General features: G+C 64.8%; 1 protein-coding gene across 1 annotated transcript in view; it reads right to left on the bottom strand.

Annotated features, from left to right (window-relative positions):
* Positions 1-1,280: 1,280 nt before the first annotated feature.
* Positions 1,281-24,320, bottom strand: part of MYO18B (myosin XVIIIB) — a 58,236-nt gene continuing 35,196 nt past the window's right edge. Inside the window, exons 31-42 of the mRNA XM_044440423.1 lie at positions 23,636-23,746; positions 23,003-23,107; positions 21,415-21,570; positions 17,556-17,669; positions 16,919-17,035; positions 16,479-16,562; positions 15,719-15,856; positions 15,190-15,375; positions 7,951-8,084; positions 6,330-6,371; positions 5,632-5,793; positions 1,281-1,678 (exon numbers count right to left, since the gene is read on the bottom strand). Of these exons, the coding sequence (XP_044296358.1) occupies positions 1,426-1,678; positions 5,632-5,793; positions 6,330-6,371; positions 7,951-8,084; positions 15,190-15,375; positions 15,719-15,856; positions 16,479-16,562; positions 16,919-17,035; positions 17,556-17,669; positions 21,415-21,570; positions 23,003-23,107; positions 23,636-23,746 (1,602 nt within the window). The 3' untranslated portion in view covers positions 1,281-1,425. The remainder of the gene's footprint in view (positions 1,679-5,631; positions 5,794-6,329; positions 6,372-7,950; positions 8,085-15,189; positions 15,376-15,718; positions 15,857-16,478; positions 16,563-16,918; positions 17,036-17,555; positions 17,670-21,414; positions 21,571-23,002; positions 23,108-23,635; positions 23,747-24,320) is intronic.

Raw genomic sequence — 24,320 nt, 5'->3', positions numbered from 1 at the left:
AGCAGGCCGACTGACTGGGCGCTGAACTCCACCAGCACCGTGCGCCGTAGAGACGGACATGTGGAGCTGCTAGCCCAGCGGTTTGCATTTCAACACCCATCACCCCGAGCCAACATGGCCAACGGCCGCGCTGCTGGGCTGCAATGTTCCAAACATTGCCTCGGAGGCAGCGGGCCAGGATGGGAGACCTGGTGTGGGAACGCAAGCAGCTCCCGGAGCGTGTCCGCCCCGATCACACAGCGCCCGCGTGTCCAGGCAGCCGGTGCGGCCAGGCATCCTGGCCCCGATCCCAGGGTGGCGCGGAGGCACCGTGGCCGAACCGCCTCTGCCGAGGACGGGCTCGCTGGGGGGCAGCCCCCCGCCCGGGGGCCCGCACGTTACCTTACTCTTTGCCGAGGTATTTCATCATGATGCTGCTCACGCTGTCCTCCTTCCCTTCGGCCTCCGAGCGCTGGCCGGCTCCGGCACCTTCCAGGGCCGCCTTCGCCACACAGCCCTCCCCTTCCGGCCTGCGGGCCTTCGGGCGGCTCTTGATGCTGTCGGCGCTCTTGAGCGAGACCACGGAGCCGGAGGAGTCGGACGAGTCGGAGAGGTGCGCGGGGTCCTCCCTGACCCTGGGGCCGGGGGACAGGAGGGCCTTCATCTCCGAGAGGAACGTGCGGTCGGGAGCCACCTCGTCCTCGAAGCGGACGCTCACGGCCCGCTGGCCCTCCTTCCGCTCCCTGGGGCCTCGGGACAAGCTGCTCGCCGACTGGGTTTTCCGGATGGCCGGGGGGAAGTCGTCCGCGTCGGGGCCGATTTTCCGCTCATAACTCAGAGTTGGGATCTTCCAGGCAAACGGGTCGGCCGCCTTTCCCTCGCTTGGAACCTCGGCAAAGCCCCTGCCCTGGAAGACCAGGGACTCCTGCCCCAGGTCGGCATCCATCGCGTCTTCCAGGGACGCCTGGAGGCAGCTCCGCCACGGCCGGAGGCGCGAGGAGCCCAGGGTGGGCGAGCGTAGCTTTGCACACGTGTCGTCCACACTCTGGGCAAGAGAATCGCAGGACCCGAACTGGGAGATCCTTTTCAGAGCGGGGGACCGGGGCGGTGGGGCCGCTTCCTCCGAGGCCACGCTTCTCAGGCTGGAGGACCGTGCCAGGCCGACCCCCAGGCTCCCGCCAAGCTCGCCCAGCTTCCCAGGGAGGTCGTCGCCGCCGCCGCCGTCGTCATCCTTCAGGGTCCGGCGCCTCCTGAGGGACGAGGCCCCCGTGGTTTGGTAGATGGGCAAGGAGGGGGCATCCTCCAGCGCCAGGCTCCCCGGCTCTTTCTCGCTCAGCCTTTTTCTCCGCAGCTCTTCGACGTACTCAGAAAGGGCAGAGGACGAGCGCGAGAGCTTGTCTTCTGCCGAAGGAGATGGCCTTCGGAGCACAGACGGCGATAAGACACTCAGCATCTTTTCTTCGGCTGCTGGGGAAGCCCCCCTCTTCCCAGAGGGAGACGCAGCCCAGGAGCTTGGGGGGCCATCGCGTTCCTCCTTGGCGCTGGGCTTCCCGCAGTCCCACCGCAGCGCGCCGGGGGCAAGGCCTTCCGCTTTGCCAAAGCCGGGCTCCCCCGCGCTCCTTGCAAACGCCCTTCCTTTCGCACCAAGCAGCGAGGCCGGCTGCAGGCTTGGCTCCTGATCCTTGCTTGTCCTAGGAGGAAGGTGACAAGAGCGCTGCTGAGCTGGCTGATAAGCTAGCACAGGAATTGCGGCCTCCAGAATCAACAGGCTTACGCACGTTTCACACCCCGTCAGGAGCGGTTTCAGGTGCCTGCTGCTTGTTTCCAGTTTTGTGGGATGTGATTTTGGAATGTCATTGAGCTAGTCACAAATAGCGGGATTAGTATTTGAAATTTTTATATCCTGCCTTATGACCAAACTGAGCTCCCCAATTAGAAGAGCGAGAAAGCAAAGTTGCAGGGTTCTGGAAATCACTTGAGCCTATTGTGGGCATAGCAAGACTTTTTTTACCTAAAACACCCCGTCCTTTGCTGTTATTAATGAGCTGAATAACAGGACAACACAACCAAGAAAGCCGCGAAAAGATGGCCGCGTGCGAAGGCAAGCCCACGAAAGGCGCATCAGCCACGGCCGCCCCTCGCAAAACCCGCTCTGGACACGTCCCCGAAGCGGAAGCCGCTCCCAACCCACCCTTTGAAAGTTCACTGACGGCTGCAAGCTTGCCAAGCAGAGATGGGGAGGGTCTCCCCAGATCTTAGGATTCGCTGGAAATAGTCAGGAAAGGGGGGCACGGTCTGTTTCATTAATGAGGATGCCGCCTCAGTAATTCAGGGATCGCAGTTCTCATCCCCGCTCAGCCATGGAGCTCCCTGCATGACTTTGGGCCAGGCACAGATGCCCGGCCCGGCCTACCTCACAGGGTGGTTGTGAGGGTAAGATGGCGAGCGGGGTGCGGGGAGACCGATGCGAGCCGCCCCGAGTGCCCGGGAAGGAGAACAGGTGGATAGAAATGCAACAAAGAGGTGGATTCCCGGCTTTTCTCCGGCGAGCGAAGCCTACAGCGTTCTGTGCTTGGTTCAGCCTCAAGAACACGACGGCCCTGCAGGGTCCCTCGGAGGTGCCCGGAGCACGGAGCGTGCGCCGCAGGGGGCAGCTGGGGAGCGGAGGGCCGGCGTGCGTGCGGCTGCGGGGCGGGCTCTGAGCTTTCGCCGTGACCCCACTGCCGGCCCGGAGAGCGGCCAGGCTGCCTCGGCCAAGCCAGGCGTCCCCAGCCCGGCCGGCAGGGCTGGTGCAAGAGAAGGTGGGTGCAGCCGCGAGAAACGGGGGCCCCCGCTGCCCACCAGCCGCCGCTCCGGAGCCCGGCCTCCTGGACCAGCAGAAGCCCTTTTGCCCGGAGAGGCGGGGAGGGCGTGGGAAAGGCCCACCGTACAGCGGCACCTGGGCGCGAGAGGAGGCCCGTCCCCGTCCCCGTCCCCTGAAGAATGCCGTTCTGAAAGATTTCGCTCCGACAATCACGAGACCTTCTGGCTGGGGAGATGGGATGTCACCATGGCAACGCTGGGCCGGCCGGTGTGTGGCACGCGGGAACCCTGCCCGGCTCGGCTCGAGTCGAGGGCGCGTCTCAAAATCGCGAGGCCACTGGTGGCGACATTGTCTGGGGGGCAGGAATGGCGGGGAAAGCGGGGGGCAGGCTGCCCTTGCCCCGCTCGCCCTCGGCCAGCGCTCAGAGCAGCCGCACCCCACGCCAGTCGGCCAGGAGCAGGCAGGCAGACAGGCGGTGGACCCGGGCAGCTGGGGCCGAGGCGCAGGCCTGCAGCGGCCCTCGCGTAGAAACAGACAGGGCCGCGGGGCCGAGCCAGGGCAGCTCCTGGGGTCGGCCAGTCGGACCCTGCCGCTTCCCGGCCCCTCGGCCCTGCGAGGGCAGCACCACCAGGTTGCTGTCTGGGCCACCGAGCAAAGAGCGGAAACACGACAGAGGAGCTGACGGCACGCACAGGCACGCACGTCCTCACCGCCCACCCTCCTCAGGAGAGCCAGAAGCCGCCTTGGACAGGGCTGGGCCGTCGCTCCGCCCGCCTCCCCGGCGTCTGCTCCGAGGGCAGCAAGCCCCCCGACCACGCTTGCACGCGTGGCTTCTCTCCGCTCCCCCTCTCAAATCCCCCGCTGTCTCCCCAGCTGCACGGCCGGAGCCTCCGGGGCCGCACCCAGGCGGCTCCTGGCGCTTGGGAGCGTCAGCGGCGCCTCGCTGGGGGAGCGGCCCCGGGCCCCCGCGGGGACCTGGGCCCGGCGGGCCCCCCAGAGCAGCACAGGCTTGCTGCTGGCCCAAGCCCGCCCTTCCTCACCCGACCGGGGCACCGCTGTCCCGGAAGGGACCCGCTCCGGGGAGCGCAAGCCGAGATCTGACGCGAGACTCCGAAAGCATCCTTAAGCCGAACGGAATCTCTGTGGTGTGCAGCCTGCACCAAAGCAAATGACATACAACAGTAATTAGTGAAGATTACACAGCAATTAGAGTGATTATGCTTATGCTGGTAGAAATAAATTTATGCAATAATATCTGTACTTGAACTGAAGCGCTGCATTTGTCCAGAAACAAAAGGAAAGCGCGGCAACTTCCACACGGGGTGCCCCCCCAGCGAGGGAGGGCAGAAACGCCCCCGGCTCTTGGAGGGCCTCGGGGCCCCGCCTGGGGGCGCAGCCGCTGCTGTGGAAACCGAACCTCCACACGGAGCCAGCAGGCCTTGGGCTTCCGCCTGCAGTGGGGGGCGCTCCGTGCCAACATGGGGGCCTGGGCCGCCTGGCCCCCCAGGCTCCCGGTCCTCTTCACCTCCCTCTCACACCCAAGAACCGGTGCTTTTCGGAACGCGCAGCGCTCGTGTGTGCAAGGCCCGGGAGCACCCTGCAGTCGGATGGCTGAGAGCCACCCCTGGCACGGAGCCTTCGGGTCTCTCTCTCGCTCCTGCTCCACCGGAAGCTCCGCTGGACCCATGTGGGGTGAGCTGTGCCAGCGGCAGGTGAGGACAGGCCTCCGCTCGCTCCCCTGAAGGTTACAAGCACCCACAGGTTGCAGGGCGACAGAAGCTCCGGCTCGCAACACAAGCAGGTCGTTTAGCTGACGAAGGTGCTTTCCAAGTGCTTTAATATTCTCTGTGTTATGCAAACTTTGCAAAACTACACAGAGCTCTGCAGATTTTCATGGCACAGCAAGTACCAGGGAACTAATAAAAGGAGCGTTGTTGCTTGAATAAGCCCAGCAGAAATGGCTAAAATCGATTCTCTCTCTGCCCCCGGTAGCCGAGGCACATGGACACGCACAGGGGCCAGACTGGATTTACTGGAAAGAGGCGAACATCAAGGAACGCCCCCGCCCGAGCGGTCCCTGGGTGCCCAGTCCAGCTCCCCCTCAGCACCCCCAGACGCTGCTGGGACGCTGCTCCTGCCACACACGCTTCCTTGGGATCGAAAGGAGAGATGCCACGACCCAGGCCCCCGACCCAGCCCTGCTCACCCTCTTCTGGTCATCACGTGCTGGGAGGCTCCCCGGGGCTCGAACTGGAGCTCCCGGGATCCAGCTGTGCCGGCTCCCAACCCCCTGTGGAGGGGCCCAGCATGACAGGGCCCCTCGTCCACAGGACCAGCCCGCCTGCCCAGGGTCCGCTCCCGCTCCGGCAGGCCCCTCGCAGCCCGGGGCTTCCTCCCAAGTCCAGGCCGGCTGCCTCTGCCGGATGCCCCCTTGGATCTTGACCGCTGCCCCCCGGCCCTGGACCCATCCCCTGCCTCTGCATTCTGGGGAGTCTTGGGCGGGGGCTTTCGCAAAGCTCGCGGCCCCCCAAGACTGCCTCCGCCTCCGCTTTGGGCTGGCCTGACGCAAACGGGCTCGAGCGCCCAGCGCAAACAGAACATCAGCCGCGGATATTTGCCCAGCGGCGAAGGCAGGACGTCAAAATGCCACACGCGGGAAGCTAAACATTGAAGAGCCAAGCTCGGGAAGGGGCTGCAGGGGAGGAGGGGAGCGGCCCGGCGGGGCTCCAGATCGCTGTTCTCAGCCGCAGATGCGCTCCAGCCGCACGCCTCGCGACGACGGAGCGGAAGATGCCCTGCCAGCCCCCCCGCCCCCGCCCCCCATGCAAGAGAGCCCCCCCCCCCGGGGCCCCCGGGGCCGGCGGCTGTCCGAGGAGAGCCTGGAGAGGGTTCCTGGCCGGCTGCTGCTGGAGGGGGGGGACCAGCCAGAGGCCGACCCCCCCCAGGACTTGAGGCTTCCCTCCAGCTCCAGGTTGAGGCTCACGGAGGACCCCATGCTCAGCTGGCTCTCCCTGTCGGGGAAGAACCGAGAGGGGGCCCCGCATCACGCACTTGCTCCACGAGGCCCCGGGCAGGTGGCCAGACCACGGGGCGGCTTGGCCCCAGCACTGCCTGCGGCTTCGAGGACTGGGCAGGGCCGGCCTGCAGGTTGTTGCCAATAAGGCACAGCGCAAAAGGAAAGCGGGAGGAGGAGGGGAGAGGAAAGCGGGGCCGCTTATGGACGAACGATGCGTGAAGCCGATGCGGAGGCCGTCCTGGGGCAAAGGAGGCGAGCCGGATTGGCGGCTGCTGCCCGCGGAGCCGGCCGCCTGGGCACGTGCTGCCCTGCTCCTCTAGGCCACAGGCAGGACCGTGGCAAACAGTGGCCAGTCAGTGGCCCTGCTTGCCTTGTGTGGCGGGGCAGCGGAGCCGTTCATGCGGCCTGAGGGCAGCAGGCAGATCAGGGCGGACGCCGGGCAACCGAAGGGGCTCCCACGGGGCTGATCGACGGGCTCGTTCGTCGGCCACACGCGAACGAGAACGCGGTGGGGGCTTGGGGCTCACTTACGTCTCTTGCCGCGAGCTGAGCGATTCTCGGGCCGTCAGGACACTGCAAGGAAGGGGCAGCAGAAACAGGTCAGTCGCTCCTGCCCGTGATGGGCTGCGTGCGGCCCCCGAGAGCGACCAGAGCGTGGCCCCCGGCCCAGCCCCCAGAAGGCGCAAGGCCACCTGCCCAATTCTGCCGTCCCGCCTGCAGCAAACTCCCTCAAGCCGGAGCGTCTGGAGCAGGGAAGCTTCCCGCAGCGGGAAGGGGGCACCGCCAGCGGCCCCTGCTGTTCAGAAAGCGCGGCAGGAGGGGCTGGCCCTCGGAGGCTTCAGCCAGGCGCCAGCGCTGCTCCTCGAGGCCAGGGACCCCCGGCGGGCCCCTGCCTGCAAGAGGGCAGGGCTCCCTCACGCGCGGCGGCACTCCATCCTCAGGCGGGAGCAGAGAGCGGCCCTGTCGCCAGGGGGCCCACCAGGCGGAGCAGAGCCGGGCCCCGGTGCGCCACGCGTGCCCCTCGGCCGAGCGCGCAAACGAGCCGCGGTCTGGCAAGGCCCCGGTCACTCGAGTTCCGCACGTCTCGCCCTCGCCCGGCGCCCTTGCACAGCAGCTGCACGTCGGCGCCCGGCTGAGCACTGCGCTCTCCCCGGCCGCCCGGCTTCCTCCGGGGCTTCCCGTAGCAGCAGTGCCCCGGCCCTGAAAGCCGGAGGAGAGCTGTGCTGGACTGGGCCAAGGGCTGGACTGGGCCAAGGGCTGGACTGGGCCAAGGGCCCGCGCAGCCTCACAACAGCCGGCTCTGGGCGGTGCACAAGCCGCAGGCTCGCCGGCGGGACTGCTTCCCCTGCGGTGACTCCCGGAGCGGTGCAGTGGGCCCCCTTCCGCCCGCCTCCCCTGGCCAGACTGGCCGTCGGCCACGGCCCCCGGAAGCCCTCAGCCCGAGCTCTCCCGGCCCGCCATCCGTTTGCCGAGCGAGCATCCCATTAAATCTGCCACCGGAGCAAAGCCTCATCGGAGACCTGCCAGCGGGAATGATCCACGCTCGGCGGCTGCCGGGTGGCGAGCGGCAGCTCAGAGCCCTGCCTGATTTACCGCCCGGGTTGGGTGAGGATTCTGATGCAGTGCCGGGGGGGGGTGCGGGGGGACGGCACGAAGCCACACACCAGGCATTTGGTTCGGGATGCTTCCGGCGGCAGATGCAGCCCCGGCTCGGGCAGGGAAGGAGGGCGAGGCAGCCTCACGGACAGGCCTCCGGTCGGCCGCCGTGCCAGGCCTCGGGGTCAGACGACTCGGCCCCTCCGCCTGCGGGCTGCCCGGAGGCGCTTTGGCCGCCTCCAGGCTCGAGTGGCGCCCCTGCCCTGCCCAGCCTAGCGCCCGCGCCAGAGGGCCGGATGCCCCCGCCAGGAGGAAGGGAGAACACGCCTGCGGGGGCGGGGGGGGGCGTGGTGCCGCTCAGCCTCCTGCTGCGGGGAGCCCCTTCCGCCACGCGGGGCCCCGTCATGCCACGACCAGGGAGAGCGCGAGGCTCCGGCCGAGACCCTCTCGTTCCGGCTCCTGCGAGGGGAAGGGGAAGGCGCCTGTCCGGAGGGAAAAGCACACGCCCCCAGATTTCCACGCCGGAACAGGGGCCGGGCCGGGCTGCGGCACTCACCTCTCCGTGTCACTCTCGTCGCTCGAATGCACCTCCTCCAGCGCGGCCTGCAGGTCGGCGATGCGGCGGATCGAGGTCTCCAGGTCGGCCTGCAGGGTCTGCCGCACTGCGCTCAGCTCCTCCACTTGCTTCTCCTGGGGAAGCGAGCAGGGTCTTTGTGGATCGGCCGGGGGCACGGCGGCCCCCCCCGGCCAACTTCCACCCTGAGGCCCTTCCATTTCTGGAAGGGGTTTTGAAAGGGCCCGTTTCGCAGAGAGCCAAAGGTTATGCGAGCGAAAGGCAGTGTGGAACAGTGGGCAGAATATGGGGGGGATGCAGGACGCCGCATTGCCGGTGCTTCTGCTGCCATGCACCCCGCAGGATTCGGCCACGGTCCCCTCACTCGGCTGCCTGGCCCTGCAGGGACCCCCCCGGCTGCCCACAGGACATGCACTGACAGGCGGACTGGGAGAGGGAAAGCCCTGCGGGGGTCTCCGCCCCCCCAGCCCCGCCTACTCCCCTTCCTGTAGAGAAGAGCCCGGAGGCTGGCTCGGCCGTGCGGGACCCCCCTCGGCCGCCTCCCCTTCACAGGCAGGCCAGCCGGCTGCTCAGACCCAGGGGCACGCGGCTCCGGGGGGGCTCGGGTGAGCAGAGGGTGTGGGGGGGACATTCGCCGAGCCCAGTTCCTCGCTCCTGGCCTGCCGCGTGGTGCTGAGCGCCTTCCCTTTGGGCAAGGGGCGCTGGATGCTGCGGGGGCAGCCACCTCCTGGAGCCCCCTCGGGTTGCCTGCACGGCTCCTTCGCACGCACACACACGAGGCCCTTCCCCGGGGCAGCCCGAGCCGGGGTGGTCACCTGCACGCCGGCCGCACCGCAGCCCAGTGCCCCACTCGACGCTGCGTCGCACTGCGCCACGGCCGGGATTCGCTCCGAGGACAGGCACACGCTCACCGCGAGGCCGAGCCTCCCGGCCCCGCAGGGAGCGCTCCCTCTGGCTCGGCGCTACCCACGCCGCTGGGCAGCAGTCCTCGGGGTCCCCAGGGCTCCCCAGCCCGGAGCCGCGGGAGTCAAGCGCGAGACCCCCGCAGGCTCGGCCTGTTCTCCGCCACTGAGCAGGCGCTCCGTCCGGAGCTTCTGCCCTGCCCACGTCTCGCATTTGGGGTCGGAGTCTGCCGGGCTCTCCAGGTGGAAGCTCTGGACGAAAGAGGAAGGGGGGAAGGGGGCTTGCCGTCCCTCGGCGCCCCTCCGGGAGCGCCGGAGCCGCGCAGCCCTCAAACGCCTCATGATCGAAGCGGCCAGCTGCAACACTGCCCCCTCTGCGGTGACAAGGTGAGTGATGGCGAGCCGCACGAGTGGTGGCACATGGGCCTTCACACCTGAGCCGGCTGCTCATCGGAGTAAATCACAGGCGGGTTGTGCTCACAGAGTGAATGAGATGGAAGAACGGGACCACCGCTCGTTTTTTAAAGGAGAAGAACCTGTCGGCTCTGGGCGGCTGACAGACGGCGCTTGGAGCGCAGCCAAGGAGGGCTCTGAATGAGAGCCAGCGCTCTCCCGCTGCCGCACAGGGCCTTGGCTGTCCTTCGGCCGAGTGATGCGCAAACAGATCAAGCAACGGAGGAGAGCGCGCTCCGTCTGTCCCTCCTTCCCACCCGGCAGGCCTGCTTGCAGGGGATGTGGGCAGCCGTGTGCTCTTTCCCACCTGGAAAACTGTGGGACAGGCCGCCTTTGAGCAAGCCAGGCGGGCAGCGGCCCCGGGGAATCCAGGGACTCGCCACGGACGCGCGGCGCAAGGTGGACTCGCTCGAAGCGCTGGGAAGAAGCCAAAAGTCTCCGGCAGCCACTTCGCAGCTGCCCTAGAGAATTACGGATGTGGGCCAGTGAGGGCGGACAGTTGCCCCCCAGCCACCGGGGCTCCGTGGTGGAACCCTACAACGCGCTCGTACCAAACACGTCAGGAATGTATCAGGAATAACTGTGCGCCCCAAACGCAGCCGTTCGGCAGCATCGAAGTTGGTTGAGTTCTTGCTGTAGCCTTCAAGGGAGGCCAAAAAATATTTGAAGACGGAGCCCAGGCCTGCTCTGGGAAGGCACTGCAAAGCCCAAGGCCCCGTCGCTGTTTGCGCATGAAAAGAGGAGCAGAAGTGGCACCTGCAGAGCAGAGCAGCCCAGGCAGGTCTGCATGAGAGAGGACGCGCGTTTCTTGCCCCGGGTGTGTCTGTCTACGCGTGTGAAGCCAGAGCTGGCAGACCAACAAAAAAGCCCATCTTTGGCCTGCCTTTAAACAAGGACAAAGGCCACCTTGACTGCTCTGCATTAGTTCGGCTAGAAAGCAGCTTTGTTTCCTGTGGCCCCTGAGCCTTTGCGGAGCCGCCGGCTGAATTCCTGCACTGCCGCGGGCGAGTCATCGGAATTCCCGCCGTTGGAGAAAAAGAAAGAGCGGCCCACCGAACGCCGTGGTGCCTTCGGAGGACTGGAAGGTAATCCAGGAGGCAGCATCTTTCCAGGTGCGCACTTTGGAGACCAGGGAGGAGGGCGGTTCCAAATGAGCCCCGGAAGACGAAGTTCCCCGAGGACTGGAAGCAGAGCGCCCGTGTTGCTCCGTCAGGGCCTGGCTAATAGAGCCGCGGCGAGAACGGCCAAGGAAGAGTTAAAAGCGTTCCGTGCAACCAGTGCCTTCGTGGGGATCCTGACCCACTTTACGCTGACGGATGCAACGCCGAAAGACCGTATCTCCCGGGCAAAAGTGTGCGATGCCGAACAAAGAGCCGCGGCTGTAATCGGCAATTTGCAAATGAGAGCTCAAGAAGGCAAACAACCCACCGATTCAAAACAAACCCGGCCCCTCCGGCATTCTGATACCGACAGCTATTAAAATCATTCCTCTCCCCCAGGAGAGGCAGCCCAGCCCGTCATGGTTTCTTGGCTCCGCTCTTCGTTTCCTCCTCTGGCGTCTGAGAACGTTTGCTGCCAGGAAGGACGGGGAGGGACCGCGTGGCCGGATTTGGGAACGCTGCTGCCCTTCTCGCGCAAGTGGGCGCAAAACGTTCTGAAAAGACCCAGGCGTGGTTTTCCCACCGAGGCAGAGCAGATGATTAACAAAGAGGGCGACCTCCGGGGCCTCCTCTGCTCTCGTGCGGCAGGTGCCGGAGCGTGTCCGCCCGGAGCCGGCCTGCTTTTCATGGTGCTCACGCACTGGAAGCGGCGGGGAGAGTTACAGCCCGGCGGAGGAACTTCCAAGCTGTCACCAGGATTTAGATTCGTGGGCTGTGGTGGCAGAAAAATGGAGAGAAGGGGCAGAAAAACAAATGGAGCCAGAGCTGCTGCGCCACTGAGGCGCACGACGCGGTGATGCGCACGGGCACGCAGGCACCCGGACAGACGGACGGACGGCCAGCTGGAGTTTGGATGGCCGGGATCATTTGGAGGGCGAGATAAGGCCTCGGACCAGCGGGCCGGCCGTCCTGAAGGGATCGGCCAGCGCGGGGGGGGGGGCGCCCCTCTGCTGTGGGGCTGGACGCCCGGCCCGGCCCCCCCCCGAGTGGCCTCCTGGTCTGGCGGGGAAAGCACTCACTTCGCCTCCTGTGCTTGCGCCTCTTGAGCAGGCCTGCCAGGACAGGGGCGCCCTCGCTCTGCGCTCCAGCTTGGGCCTCGGCCGGCACCGGGGCAGCCCACGGTCCCGCCCAGCCCGCCTTGCCTGGGACACGGGGAGCAGCACAGGGGAAACAGCCACCTGGCCCCAGCAGCCCCCTTCGGCCTGGGCCACAGTCCCTGCTGCCCCGCGGCCAGTTTGGCCACGCTGCCTGGGGATGGCGGGAGCTGCAGTCAAACACCACAGCAGGCTTGGGGAGGCTGGCCGTGCTCATCGCAAGGGGTCGCGTGCTGCTCACACCGTGTCCGCGTGGCAAGGGGCCCCACGCAGCGCCCACGCCATTCGCCGCACATGAAGCGCACGCTCCTCGGCGTGCGCTCGGGCCCTGGGGCAGACGAGGGGCCGGGAAACACGCCCGGTTGCGCGAGAGGCGCTGCGGGAGCCGGGCCCTCCCCAGGCCCACTTTGCATTCAGCAGACGCCGGCGGTGCGATCATGGCTCGGAGTCGTGTCAGTTTGTTTGAAAACCTGGTGAGCGAAGTGCCGAGGCCGTCGTCTTGCGTACAAAAGGCATTTTAACACCGAGATGGGAGCCGCACGAGCGGCGGGTGTGCCCGGTGAGCGAGCGAGACCGCTTGAGGAGATAAGTGTGGCGGGGGCGGGAAGAGACGCTCGGCGGAAGCGCACACTTCGGAGGGGGCTGTGCATGGCCACACCTCACTCTGGTTTCCACACCGCCATGCCCCCCCCCCCAGATATTTTAAGTGAATCTCGAAAATGTGTTCTTTTCAGCTCGTGAGCCTGCCTTGAACTGGGCTGAGAAGGCTGGCCAGAGAGGTGAACACACGGTCTAAACGAGGCCTGCTTTGCTGGTGCCGAGGACCAGAACGTGGTGCGGGGGCTGCTGGCCGAGCATCCTTCGGGTGGTCCTGGTCACAGCGCATGTGGGGATGCGCCTTGCCGGTTCCATCCCTGCACAGAATGTGCCGGCAACGGACGCATGCTCTGCGGGAGCACTCTGCCTTCCGCGGCTCGACGGCTCCCCAGTCCCCGGAGAAGGCGGCGTCCCCTGTGCAGAGGATGAGCAGACGGCCTTGCCGCCGGGCGCGCGGGTTCAGCACGAGGCATCGTTCCGTGGCCACGCACTCAGGCAGGGCTGGGGGAGACCCTGCCCCCCCCCCGGGCCCCTGGAGAGCCAAGCCGGCCGGAGCAGAACGCTCTGCGCAAGCAGGACCAGAGGCCTGACCCCGCAGGGGACACTGCCGGATCTCTTCAAAGAGCCCCGGACTGGATTTTGCCGCGGAGGACATGGGAAATTCCCGTTTTCCCAGACCGCTTCCCTGCTCGCTTCACAGTCCACTTCTGCGCAGTGCAAAGCTATTGCCGCTTAAATGCCATGGATAATGTCACCCAGCCTGGGACATCAAAGATCCTTCCTCAACGCGCAATTTCAGCATCGCACTATAAAAAGAAACGGCCCTATTAGCCGACGGTGATGGAAGAGACGTTCGTTTCCTAACGCGCGGTACATTTTCATTCCGTCTCAGTCCTGCCTCTAGTCCAACAGGAGTCGCCTAGAGCTAACGATGCCACACGGCTCTGCGGAGCCTCTGCGGCCCAAACGACAGCACGCTAGGTACGTGTGCCGCACGCCCCGGTGCCGAGATTGTGCGATCCACAACCCTGGGAGGAAGAATTCCTGCCCCCATCTTATGAAAGGACCAGAAAGCCGTCTGGGACCGTCACCCCTTCCCTCCATCGACCGGGCTTCCCCAGACACACCGATCCGCCCTGCCGCCCAGGGCCCATGCGAGAAAGCCGCAAAGCAGAGCGGAGAGCCCCAGGTGGCTCCGGTCAGCGAGTCAAGCTGCACCGGGGGAAGGCACACCTTCTCTCTGAGCTGCACCAAGAGCAGCTTAAATGGCCCCGAAGGAAGAGGAACATCCGTTCCATAGGAGGCTACGTGCAGCCGGCTCAGTTCTCACACACACACTGAAGTCTCTCACAAGCCCACTCAAGGGGTGCAGCCGAGTGAGGCCCCACCTGTTGAGCTTCAGCCTGCCAGTGCTGAGACAAGCAGCCACCAAAACCTTCCCTCCTGCATCCAAGGGGTCCTCCAGGCGCGAGAGAGACTCTGCTGGGAACAACCAGCTTCTCACAGGAACTGTGCGTCTCTCTCGATCAGGCGGGCCCCACAGTGGAGCCAAGGAAGGTCTGCGTGCCCGGGACACATGGGGGCTGGGGAGCAGCCCGGGGAAAGCCAGGCCAAGCGGGACATGGGGCGGGCTGGGGGGCTGCCTGCCTGCCTGCTGACGTGGCAAAACACCCCCCCTTTCACAGTCCCGAGCGGGGCGGGCTGCAGACCCCTGGCAGACCCTGCGGGTTCGGTGATGCCGTGCTGGTTAATTGCCGTGAAGGGCGCCACGCAGCCTCTCCGAACGCCAGGACAGAACGGCGTGTTGGGCCGTTAGTCCGCGTGGTGAGTTGGGCTGGTGCACAGGATCCCCAGACCGCCTCAGGGTCCCCCTCGATGGTTTCTTCCAGCAGCCTTAAACCGGCAGGGGCTTTTTCCCTTCCACCCAGACTGCAGGAAGAAAACATTCGAACCGCTTGACTTCCACACCTGCCTCCCCGCTGCCGTCACAGCTCGCCGTGGAAGGCTTTCAGCCCTTCGTAGGAGTCACAGCATCATTTCGAAGCGGCTGCTTCCATCAGGCGAGCAGCTGAAGCCGAGAAACTATTAAAGCGCGCGAGTGAGAAAGCTCCGCAAGCGAGCGGCACGAAGGCGAAGTGCAAAGCTGCCTGGGAAGGTTTTGTGATAACAACTTCGGCAATTAGGAAGCATGTTTGCTGTCAAAAGGGACCCGGCGGCAGCAGCACCCCAAGTGTCAGGACTATTAGCAAGAAGCCCTGAATTGCATTCCTCGGGGGGGGGGGGGGCAGGGGATGGGGGTGTCGCAGGGATGTGTGCGCAATCCATCTGAGCGGTGGAAATCCAGCGGGCTCCCCCGCCTGCCCTCGCCTCCCCCCCCCCCCCCCCCGAGTCTGGCCCGCTGCCTGTATGCTGAGTCTGACTCATTGGGCACCAACCAACCTGCTCACGGACTTCCACTGTGAGGCAAATTGCAATGGGGGGAGGGGGGAGGTTGAAGCCCCCACAGAAACCAGCACCAGAAAACACATAATTTTAACCAGACTTGCACGATTTGCACAAATCCCTTACACACAGTTTTTGTGGTGCAGTTTTGCACAAAAATTGATCCGTTTTGCACCGGGGGCACCTGGAAAGCAGCAGAGCTGTGCATTTTCTGGGTGTTTGTGCAAAAAAACCAGGCTTTCGTGCACAAAACAGTACTGAGAAACATGTGGGTCAGCGTATTCACACAAGCCTCGCAAACCCACATATTTTCTGGATGCTGTTGTGCAGAACAACGGCACATGGAAAATAGGCACCTTGCATCAAAGTGTCTCCCTGCGGACCGTTTCCATAAATGCCACTAGTGGTTTTAAAAAAACAGGCACATCATGTGCCATCTTGTAGATGGACGGCTGAGAAAAAGCTCGGCTTGTCCCGCCCTGACCCGTTCAGACCGACGGGGGCCCCGGGGCCGCCAGGCGAGCGGGCCTCCCCCTGTCCGGAGGCCGCAGGTTGCGGGTCGGCCCCGCTTACCAGCTCGATGCGCCTGCGACTTGCTTCCAGCTCCCTCTGCACCAGCTCGTTCATGTCGGCCTTCATCTCCTCCATGCGCACCTGGTAGTACTGCGCGTTCTCGCCTTCCCGTGCCTCATTTTCCTTCGCTGTTTCCAGCTCCTCCCCCATCTTGATGACACTGTCCCGAAGACGGAGAACCAGCATCTGCGGGGGGACCCGAGGCACGTTAGGGGAACGGGGGGCGTCCGGCGGGGGGCAGGAGCGATGCCCACACGTGTGATGCGCAGAGACCGCCGGGAAGGGCTAGAACTCAGGCTGGGCACGTCCTGGAACCGGGCAGGTCCCCCGCATCCCATGCGGGCCCCCGGGGGACAGCGGCGGCCTCCCACGTACCACTGGATCCCCCGCCATTCTGCCCCGAAGCAAGATACTTGGGGGGAATCGCGCGCCACCCGCCAACGGCCTCACTGGCGCCACGGCCGCCTTCCGCGGGTCTCTCACCCTCCCCCCCTGCCCCGTGCCGCCAGGCCCCAGGCGTGCCCCGTACCTCGAAGCGCTTGATCTGCACACTCTGGAACTCCATCTTGTTCTGCAGGTCACAGATCAAGGCCTCCTGGCGGCTGACGACCGAGCGCTCCACCATCGCCTGCTCCAGGTACGCCACCCGGCCCTGAGCAACCTGCAGCTGTTCCCGGAGAAGGGAAGGCTCACCTTCAGCCTCCGTAGCCCCGCCCCCAATTCCCCACACCTGCAGAGCAGGCCCCCAGTCCCCCAAGGCGCCGGGCACCCTTCCTCCTCAGCGAGCCCAAAGGACGGGCCAGGCGAAGCTGGTCGCCCCCTGGGGAGGCCTCCAAAGTCGGGGTGGGGGGGCTTCCCGACCCCCAGCTAGAAGTGGCAACAGTAAAATCCTTGCAGCCAACTGCCTGCACGTGGCCAAAGGCAACAGCAACACTTCAGATGCGGCTTGGGGGGGGCCGGACATGCTTCTGACTCTGGGGAAGAACTCAGAGGGGCCCGGCCCTGCGGCTGGCCGACGCTCGAAGCAGGAGAGCAGGTCTGCCTTCACGCTTTCCTGGCAAACAGCAAGCGATGCCGGGAAGGGATGGCGCGACCCCCCAGCGGAGCCGCTCGCGGGGGCGGCTGGGCAGGGGGTGGGCCGCACCTTCCCTGCCGCGACGGAGGGCCTCCTCGGGCCAGGCAGCCCTCGCCCGAGGGCAGGGCAGGGGAGAGCCAAGCCGGCACGCCGCCCCCGTGCCACAACCCGGGCTGCGCCAGAGCAGCCGCCGTGCACGCGTTCCCACACCGACCTTCTCCTGCAGGCTGGCCTTCTCCTTCCTCGCCTCCTCCAGCTGCGCCTGCAGCTCGCGGATCTGGTCGATGTCCGTGGCGGACTGTGGCAAGGGAGGCAACCGAGGCGGCTGCGGTGAGGCCCCGGGCGGAGCATTTGGCGGGGGGGAGCCGGGGGCTGCCTTCTGGGTTCCACCCCGCCCACCCCCTCCACGCACAGGGAGCCCCGAGGGAGACCGGCGTGCTGGAGCCCCTGTGGGCAAGCGGCGGGGCCAGTGCGGCTCAGGCCTTGACGCGCCGGCCACTGGCCCCCAAAAAGGGCGCTGGACGAACGCAGCCAGCCAGCCTCTGGCCCCTCTCCTCCCCTCTGCAGCCCCAGGACAGGGCAGGGCCCCCTCCCACAAGGCAAGGTGAGGGGCACCGGGGGGTCCCCGCCACCCCTCGTCCTCCCCGCCCACACCTGGGCAATCAGAGCCTTGTGCTTCGCCATCAGCTCGTTCAGGTCCTCCTGGTCCTCGTCCAGGTGCTTGAGCAGGTCCGCCTTCTCGTGCTGCAGCTGGTAGAGCTGCTCATCCACCTGAGGCAGGGCAGGGCGTGGGAGGCAAAGGGGGGCCAAGCGAGCAGGTGAGGGGGCCCCCCATGGCAGCCAGGCCGCTTCCGCCGGAGGAGCCACGGCCTCGGGTCTGGTCCCCTCCACCAGCATCGCCGGGGCCAGCGGCACCCGGTCTGGCCAGGCTCCTCGCAGGCAGCCTCCAGACTGGCAGGGCCTCTTCCAGCCCCCAGCAGAGAACAGCCATCTCCTCACCGTCTGCACGGCACCCCCACTCCCGAAAGCACCGCCCGCCCGGCACGGCTCCCTCTCATTTCGGGGGGCTCGCACAGGAGAGCATCCCGGCGGCACACACCATTGCTCGAGCGCCCTTCCCCAGGCAGGTGCCCTCCAGATGTGCTGGCCAGCAACTCCCATCATTCCCAGCCCTGACGGGCAATGAGAGGAGTCACGGTCCCACCCGCTGGGGGGCCGGTGCCGGTGGGAGAAGGCGCCATGGCGCTAGGCCAGCGCCGGGCCCAGCAGCGACCTCCTCCCCGGCCCATACCAGGTTCTTGTTCCGGCTGACGGCCTCCAGCTCCGTGCGCAGCCCCTCCAGCTCCGCCGCCAGCAGCTTCTGCGACTGCTCGGCCTCTGCGCAGCGCGCCACGCTCTCCTCCCACTGGAAAGACAAGACGGGGCCCTGCAGAGTCGGGGCTGGCGGGCTTTGCACGCCGAGCAGGTCAGCCTCTGCAGGCACAGAGGACGCGCCTCTGCAGCCCCGGCGGCTCCTGGGGGCCCGCAAGCCACACGGAGGGACGGCGCGAGCGAGCGGCACCCGGGGCACGGGGGCGTCCCGCATTTCTGGGAGCAGCGGCGTCTCTGCCCCCTTGGCGGCTCAGCTTGATGAGGCGCCCCATCATCGTTCACTGCCTGCCCCGACTATCTCGGGGGGAGGCCCGCCGGCTGAGGTCACCTCGTGGCGGGAACAGCACACGAGCAGCTGGCCGGGGCTGCTTTTCGGCTCGGCGGCATCTTCCGGGGGCAGAGCCCGAACCGTCCTGCTCCAGGCCGGGCAAACTGGATTCCCAAGTGGCTTCCTCGGTGGGAAGGGCAGAGCGCAGATTTTCTGCAGAACGACTTGGGCTGCGTGGCCAGTTTGTTAAGCGATGTGGCAGTACAAAAATAACGCCCGTGAGTTGAGGGCACTCCAGAAACCCCCCCACCCCTTAATTCAGGCTACAAAGAAGGATATTTTACATCTGCACATGAGTCCTGATCCTCTTTCTCTCCCTCTCTGGGAAGGTTCTTTCCACGCCCACATGCCCTACGTCGCTGCGCTTGCTTTTCATCTCTGCCTGCCTTTCCTTCCTTTCTTTCTTCCTGGCTCTGCATAATGGAATTTTCCCACTTGGGAACAAATTGAAACCCCCATCAAAGTCGACGCATAATGCATGAGCGCGGAGTTGCGGCGCTCGGCCATCTGTTGGCACCTGCTTAAAATGGATGCTTAACAAACCTGCACTCCAAAGAGGTCTGCGTTCTGGGGAATATGAAGGATGTCTCACAGATAGATGGGTGAAGACAGACAGACAGACAGACAGACAGATGCCTCTTTTTCTTGACCCCCAAAGCACCTTTGCTTCTCCCTGCTTAAATTATCCTGGGCATGAAGATTTGCAGAGCTGACTGCAAAACTAGGAACAAATTCACCAGGGACACGGCAGGAAAGAAAATCAGCCCGGAGAGAAAGTCCGGGCGAGGCCAGTTCCCCTGCTGCCCAGCACCCCGTGCCAGCGCAAGGCGGAAGCGCACCGGCTCTCCCACACTGGCCGTGCTTCACCGTGGGCCTCCCTGGAAAGGGGTTCCGAAAAGAGGGGCTGCCGCCCTTCCACACCCTTCAATGCGCCTCGAATTGGCCACCTGGACACAGACAGCTGTGAGGGTGCCGCCTGCAGCCAGTCCTCTCCCCACCCCAACACACACCTTCCTCGTTCCTCTTCCGCGAGGAAAGCAACTGGTACTCGGCAAAGGCCTTTGTCAAAATCATAACAAATTGCCCAATTAAGTCCAGCTGAGATGAAGGGAGAATGCAAGTCAATGAACATCATCCGTCTTCGGTGCCAAAGAAGGACCCAGTAGACCAGCCAGGATTAATTTTTAAATGTGGCATTAACACCCAGAAAGATGGAGCGGCGGATTCTCTCCGGGCCGGCTTAAAAACGGAGCCATCGCTTACGAGCAGGCGTGCATCAGCAGGGCGAGGGCCGCCACCCCTCCGGGGCTGGCATCGTGCAGAGCCCTCTCCCGCTCACCTGCCAGGTGAGCGATGCTCCCGCCTCGCCCTCCCACGCAGGGCGACCTCCCCCAGGCGTGCCAGCGGGCCGCGCAGCTCCGCGAGCGCCAGGCCCCCACTGGCCTCCACGGGACGTGGGGCAAGGACCAGGCACAGGTCTGGCTGCCAGGCGTCCCGCGGGGACGCGCCTGGCAGCCAGCAGAGAGCCGGTCGTGGCCGGGGGAAGCTCTGCGGCCCACTCCTGCCAACGGCTCGTCTGCCTGTGTGGAAAGCCCCGGCACAGGACGTGGGGGATGCCCCCCCACTTGGACCCTCGCAAAGGCCCCAACCAGGAGCCCCCAGGCCTTGAGTGGAGCCTCACTCACGGACCACAGCAGAGCCGGAACGGCAGCCTCGGAAAAGGCGAACGGCGACAGAGGCACTGCAGGGTCAAGCCGATTCCCCAAGGAGAAGGGGGCAGCCTGGCCCTGGCGGGCGGCAGGGCGGCCAGCCCGGGGTCTCCACCTCCCACTCCTCGCCCACATCCCTCCCTTCAGGCCAGGTAGCAGCAGCTGAGGCTCACAGATGCTCTTTACACAGAATTATTATCCCGACTATAGATGCGCGTGAGCCGCAGTGGCTTCGTCTCCAGCCTGGCACGTTAGCCATGAAAATGAACAAGGCAGAGCGTTTGCTTAATGGCTCTGGAAGGCCAGTGGCACGAGACTGGCGCTCCGCCCACCCCCCGTGCGACATTTCTCCCAGCCCTGGCGAGGAGTTCCGGGAGCGATTCGGGGGGCTCGGAGTGGTCCTCACTGCCCTCCCGGCCACCGCCTCCGCGCCGGTCAAGCAGTGGACGTGGCTTCCGTGTCCGCGAGGGCACTGACAACCCCAAAATACCACAGGTGGCTTTTGGGTGACCCACAGACACGGCCAGGGCCCTCCGCACCGGCACCGCCTTCCACATGGTGGCTCAGACTGACCAAAGCCACCCGTGCCGGCTTTCCTACGCCAACCATCAATCTGCGGTGACTTTGGGTTGTTCCGTCGGGCGGCTGCTCTGCATCCTTCCTAAGGTGGGCCGGGAGAGCCTCTCTGCCTCTTCCTGTCCTTGCTCGTGGTTTTCCAAAAAAGTTTGGTACCAATCCTCAAAGTGCTCTGGGAGTTTGATGGCTCTTGTCAGTGGAAGTATTTCTCCAAATCTTAACTGCCACCCCCCCAAACCGGACCCTTTGCCTCCACCAAGAACAGGCGGTACGTCAAGCGCAGCCCCGCACTCTGCTCGCCGCCCAGCGCCAGGCACCTGCGGAAGCCTCTTCCCGAGAGCAGGTGCCGAGAGCAACTCTTGGCAATTACGGCCGGGTGGAAAGCGGAAGCAAGCGAACGAGGGGGGACTAATTAGCACAGGCCGTGGAAACAAAGATAGAAAACAATCTATTTAACTAATTGCCCTAATTAAAATCTAAACACTTCCTGGGAAAGAGTTCTGTCTACACTGAAGGCACTTTGAGCAAGAGGGAGGGCGAGGGAACAAGCTGGTGGCTGAGCCGAGTTGCGGGTGGCCGGCCGTTCAGGCGACCGGGCTGAGCACCGGAAGGGCCCCAGGCAGCAGCCGGGCTCAGAGGCAGGCGGAGGGAGGGCGCAGGCAGGCGCTGTGGCCGTCAGGATCCACGGGTCGACCGGGCAGCCCCCGGAAAGGGGCAAGGGCAGAGCTGCCCATTCACGGCCCTGCGGGAGGGTGGGGGCAGCCCTGGCGGGAGCTGGAACACATTCGGGCTCCCCTGGGCAAATGTGAGCTCGAGAGCAGATGCGGTGTGCTTTCCAGGCCACGGACATTTCTGTGCCAGGGCTGCCTGGCTGGCCACACAACCAGCTCACCTGACCCCTGCTCAGCTCACCCCACAAGAAAGCCGGCACAGCATATAAACTGAAATAATGGAAGGAAGGAAGGAAGGAAGGAAGGAAGGAGGGAGGGAGGGAGGGAGGGAGGGAGGGAAGGAGGGAAGGAGGGAAGGAGGGAAGGGGTATAAAAAGGACAAACACGGACTTGAGGCAGGGGCTCCCTGGGGCGCCTGGCTCATGGCAGTGGGGCTGGGCAGACTGGGGGCCCGGTGAGGAGGCGTGCCACGGAGCCCTGCCCCGAGCGTCTCACCTGGCCACGCAGCTTCTCCAGCTCCACTTTGCTCCCCGCTGCGCCCGGATCCGCCCCCGAGGTCTGCAGGAGGAGCTGCACGTCGGCCAGCAGCGCGTGCGTCCGCTTCAGGTCCCGCCGGAGTCGCTTCTCCACATCGAAGTCCCGGTGGCCGATCTAGAGCGAGAGGACGGGGAGAGCACCAGCGCATTTCCGCCCAGCCGCAGCACACAAGACGCAACAACACCTGGGACGAGCGCGCATCCCGGATTGCAACGGGAGACGAGCCGCAATTGTGCCGGCATTAAGGTGCCATAATCAGAGCAGAGACCGGCCTTCCCCGGTTCTTTGGGAATTCAACCCCCATCAACTCCAGCCACTGCGGCACAGTTCTCTGAGGCACCTGGAGGGCATCCAGCTTGGTGAAGGCTGAAGCAAGAGCAAAACCTCTTTGAAAGCAGCCCTTTCAAACTCTGTTTTCTCGCAGGTGAGCTGCCGCCGAGCACCACCTGGAACACGCGAGGCTGTTATGCTCATTTCGCTCTTTTCTTGCAAGCCAACCTGAATGTTTCTCTTGTTACAGAATGTTTCAGAAATCTTTTAAATAAAGGACTTTTGCCAATCTAGAAGGAGCTTCTAAATCTAATGTTTATATTTACAGGTACCATTCAGACCTATTCAATCCCATTTATCAATAGCCATCATTTTTAATTCCACGTGAGCGACTTAGAACAGAAAACAGGATAAAAATAATAAATTAGGCTGAGGCAGCTGGGAATAAAAACCTGAGAGCTCAACTCCACGGCGCTCAGACCTGGGCCTGGGTTAGGGATGCAAAGGAATTTCATTCTTGTTTTCAAAGGGGCCCCGTGCAGATGCTAAGTGTGCTTAGCTGTTTTTCCCCGAAGTCGGAGAAGGAATATTAGGACAGAGCTGAATGGAGAAGGCTTAGATTTAGTGGTAACTTAAATCACGGAGCGTGTCAGAAGGTGATAATACACGGAATGTTTTATGAGAGCTTGACTTGCAATGGAACTGTGAAAGGGATACAGCCCGGGGCACAGCGCAATCCCGGGCCGACTTACCTGGGAGTCTGTCTCTGCGGTATCAGTGGGATTCATGTCTCCATGGGCAGGCAAAGAAATCATAAATCGCACATGCCAGGAGAAAAGGTCCTAGTTTCCTTTTCCCCTGCACACTACTTATGTACAGGCAGGGTGTTTGGGTACAGAAGGGCATCCGTGACGGAAGCCGAAGGAGGACGGATTGGCCGCGGCTTCGAAAACAAGAGCTGCAGCTCCTGCAGAGCCCTCCGTCTCCTTCCAGGCGCCCCGCAGGGCCTGGCAGAGGGAGATGAGAAAGGAAGAGGGCCGTGCTGCCAGGCAGGCTGGGGGCCACGTCCCTCCTCCCCCCCACCCCCTTTCCTTTTCCATGGTTAGCCTGTGGGGTGGGAGCTTCCTGTTGCTTCTGAGCCCCGCAAGTGCTTTTCAGTGCTGTTCTGAGGTGGGAAAGGAAGATGCAAGACGACGCGGGGGTGTCAGGCGCTGTCCGGCTGCTCCCCGGCCTCCCGGGTGCCCTTCCGAGCCCCGCCGGATGGCTCCCCGCTCACCTGCTCGCAGAGGGTGGCGATGAGGCCCTCCAGGTCCCGCTTCTCCCGGAGCATCGTCTGCTTCTCCTCGCATTCCTGCTCACGCTGCATCTCCAGCTGACGGAGCTGCAGCCACACCGGAAACAGGGGCAGGCATCGGGCGGCTGCCGCCATCGCCCCACATGGCACAGGCGGCCTTCTTGCCCTCGCGGTGGGGGCTGCGCCCTTGCACCCGGCCTGCCCTCTGGGTTATGCTTAGAGGGGAGCTGGATGACGCCTCACCCGATCCCATAAACGCACAGCAGCGGGCCTTCGTCGCCACGGAAGAGGCCGGCGGGGGCAAGCCAACGTCCCTTCCCTTCAGCCGCCCGGCCTCCCACGGGGCCCGGATGCGAACATGCCTGAACCAGGCTCGCTTCCGCACAGGTGGAGCTGGCACTTGGCACCACCAAGCCCAGGAGAGCAACCCCACAGCCGCCCCCCGGGCCTCTCTCCCCTCCAGCCCCCGTCAGGCAGCTCCCGGGAGGGCTGGCGCATCCCAAACCTGAGGCGGATCCGGGTGCAGCGGGAGCAACATTTTCCCACCCTGAAAGGCGGCCTAAAGTCTGTCAAAATGAGGGGGCCCCGCGGGACACAGCCCCCGTGGGTCCATACCCTTTTCTGGCAGGACTGCCGGACGTCCTCCAGCTCCTCCTCCTTGTCCTCCAGGGCCTTCTGGTGCAGCTGCTTCATCCTCTCCATTTCCAGCTCCAGCCTCATGTGAAGCTGCGGGAGAAACAGGGACGCAGTGCAGCCTGAGCGCGGTGCCAAAATGCCCGCGGCGCTTCGGGCACGCAGCCCTCCTCGCAGCCCTCACGACAGCCCTGCAAGGCAGGCCGGAGCCTCAGGCCCAGCCGCCTCTGCAAAGTCAAGCCCCCGCCACGGAGGCAGGCAGGCGCCGGCAGCGCCGAGCTTTGGCGCAGGCCGCAAGGGCCTCTTCCAAGCTCTGCTTCTCCGGCGTGACGCGTGTTCGGGGAGTCCACCGCTAGCCATTCCTTTCGGCTGGTAAACTTTAAGGCAGCCATCTCACTATTTTATGTTGCCCTTTATAGAGTTAGCAATTGGCCTTTTACGCTGTCGGCCATGGAGGCAACGTCTATGCGAAGAAGCAGCGTTCCTCGCGGGAGCAGAAAGCCGGGATGGAAATGCAGCGGATAATGAGGCCGACGTGGAGAGCGAGTGTGGGCGGGGGCCCGCTTGGCCTGCCCCCAGTGCAGAGGGGAGACCGATCCGGGGTGTCCCCATGGCGCCCCCCGCCCCCCCAAGCGAGCGCCCTTCGGAGAGCCAGGCCGGGCAGCCC

This window comes from Varanus komodoensis, unplaced genomic scaffold (assembly GCF_004798865.1).
Source record: "Varanus komodoensis strain SLA01 unplaced genomic scaffold, ASM479886v1 scaffold38, whole genome shotgun sequence".
NCBI lineage: Eukaryota > Metazoa > Chordata > Lepidosauria > Squamata > Varanidae > Varanus > Varanus komodoensis.
Note: the sequence above shows the minus strand (reverse complement) of the source record. Positions and strands in the feature narration are given on the sequence as shown.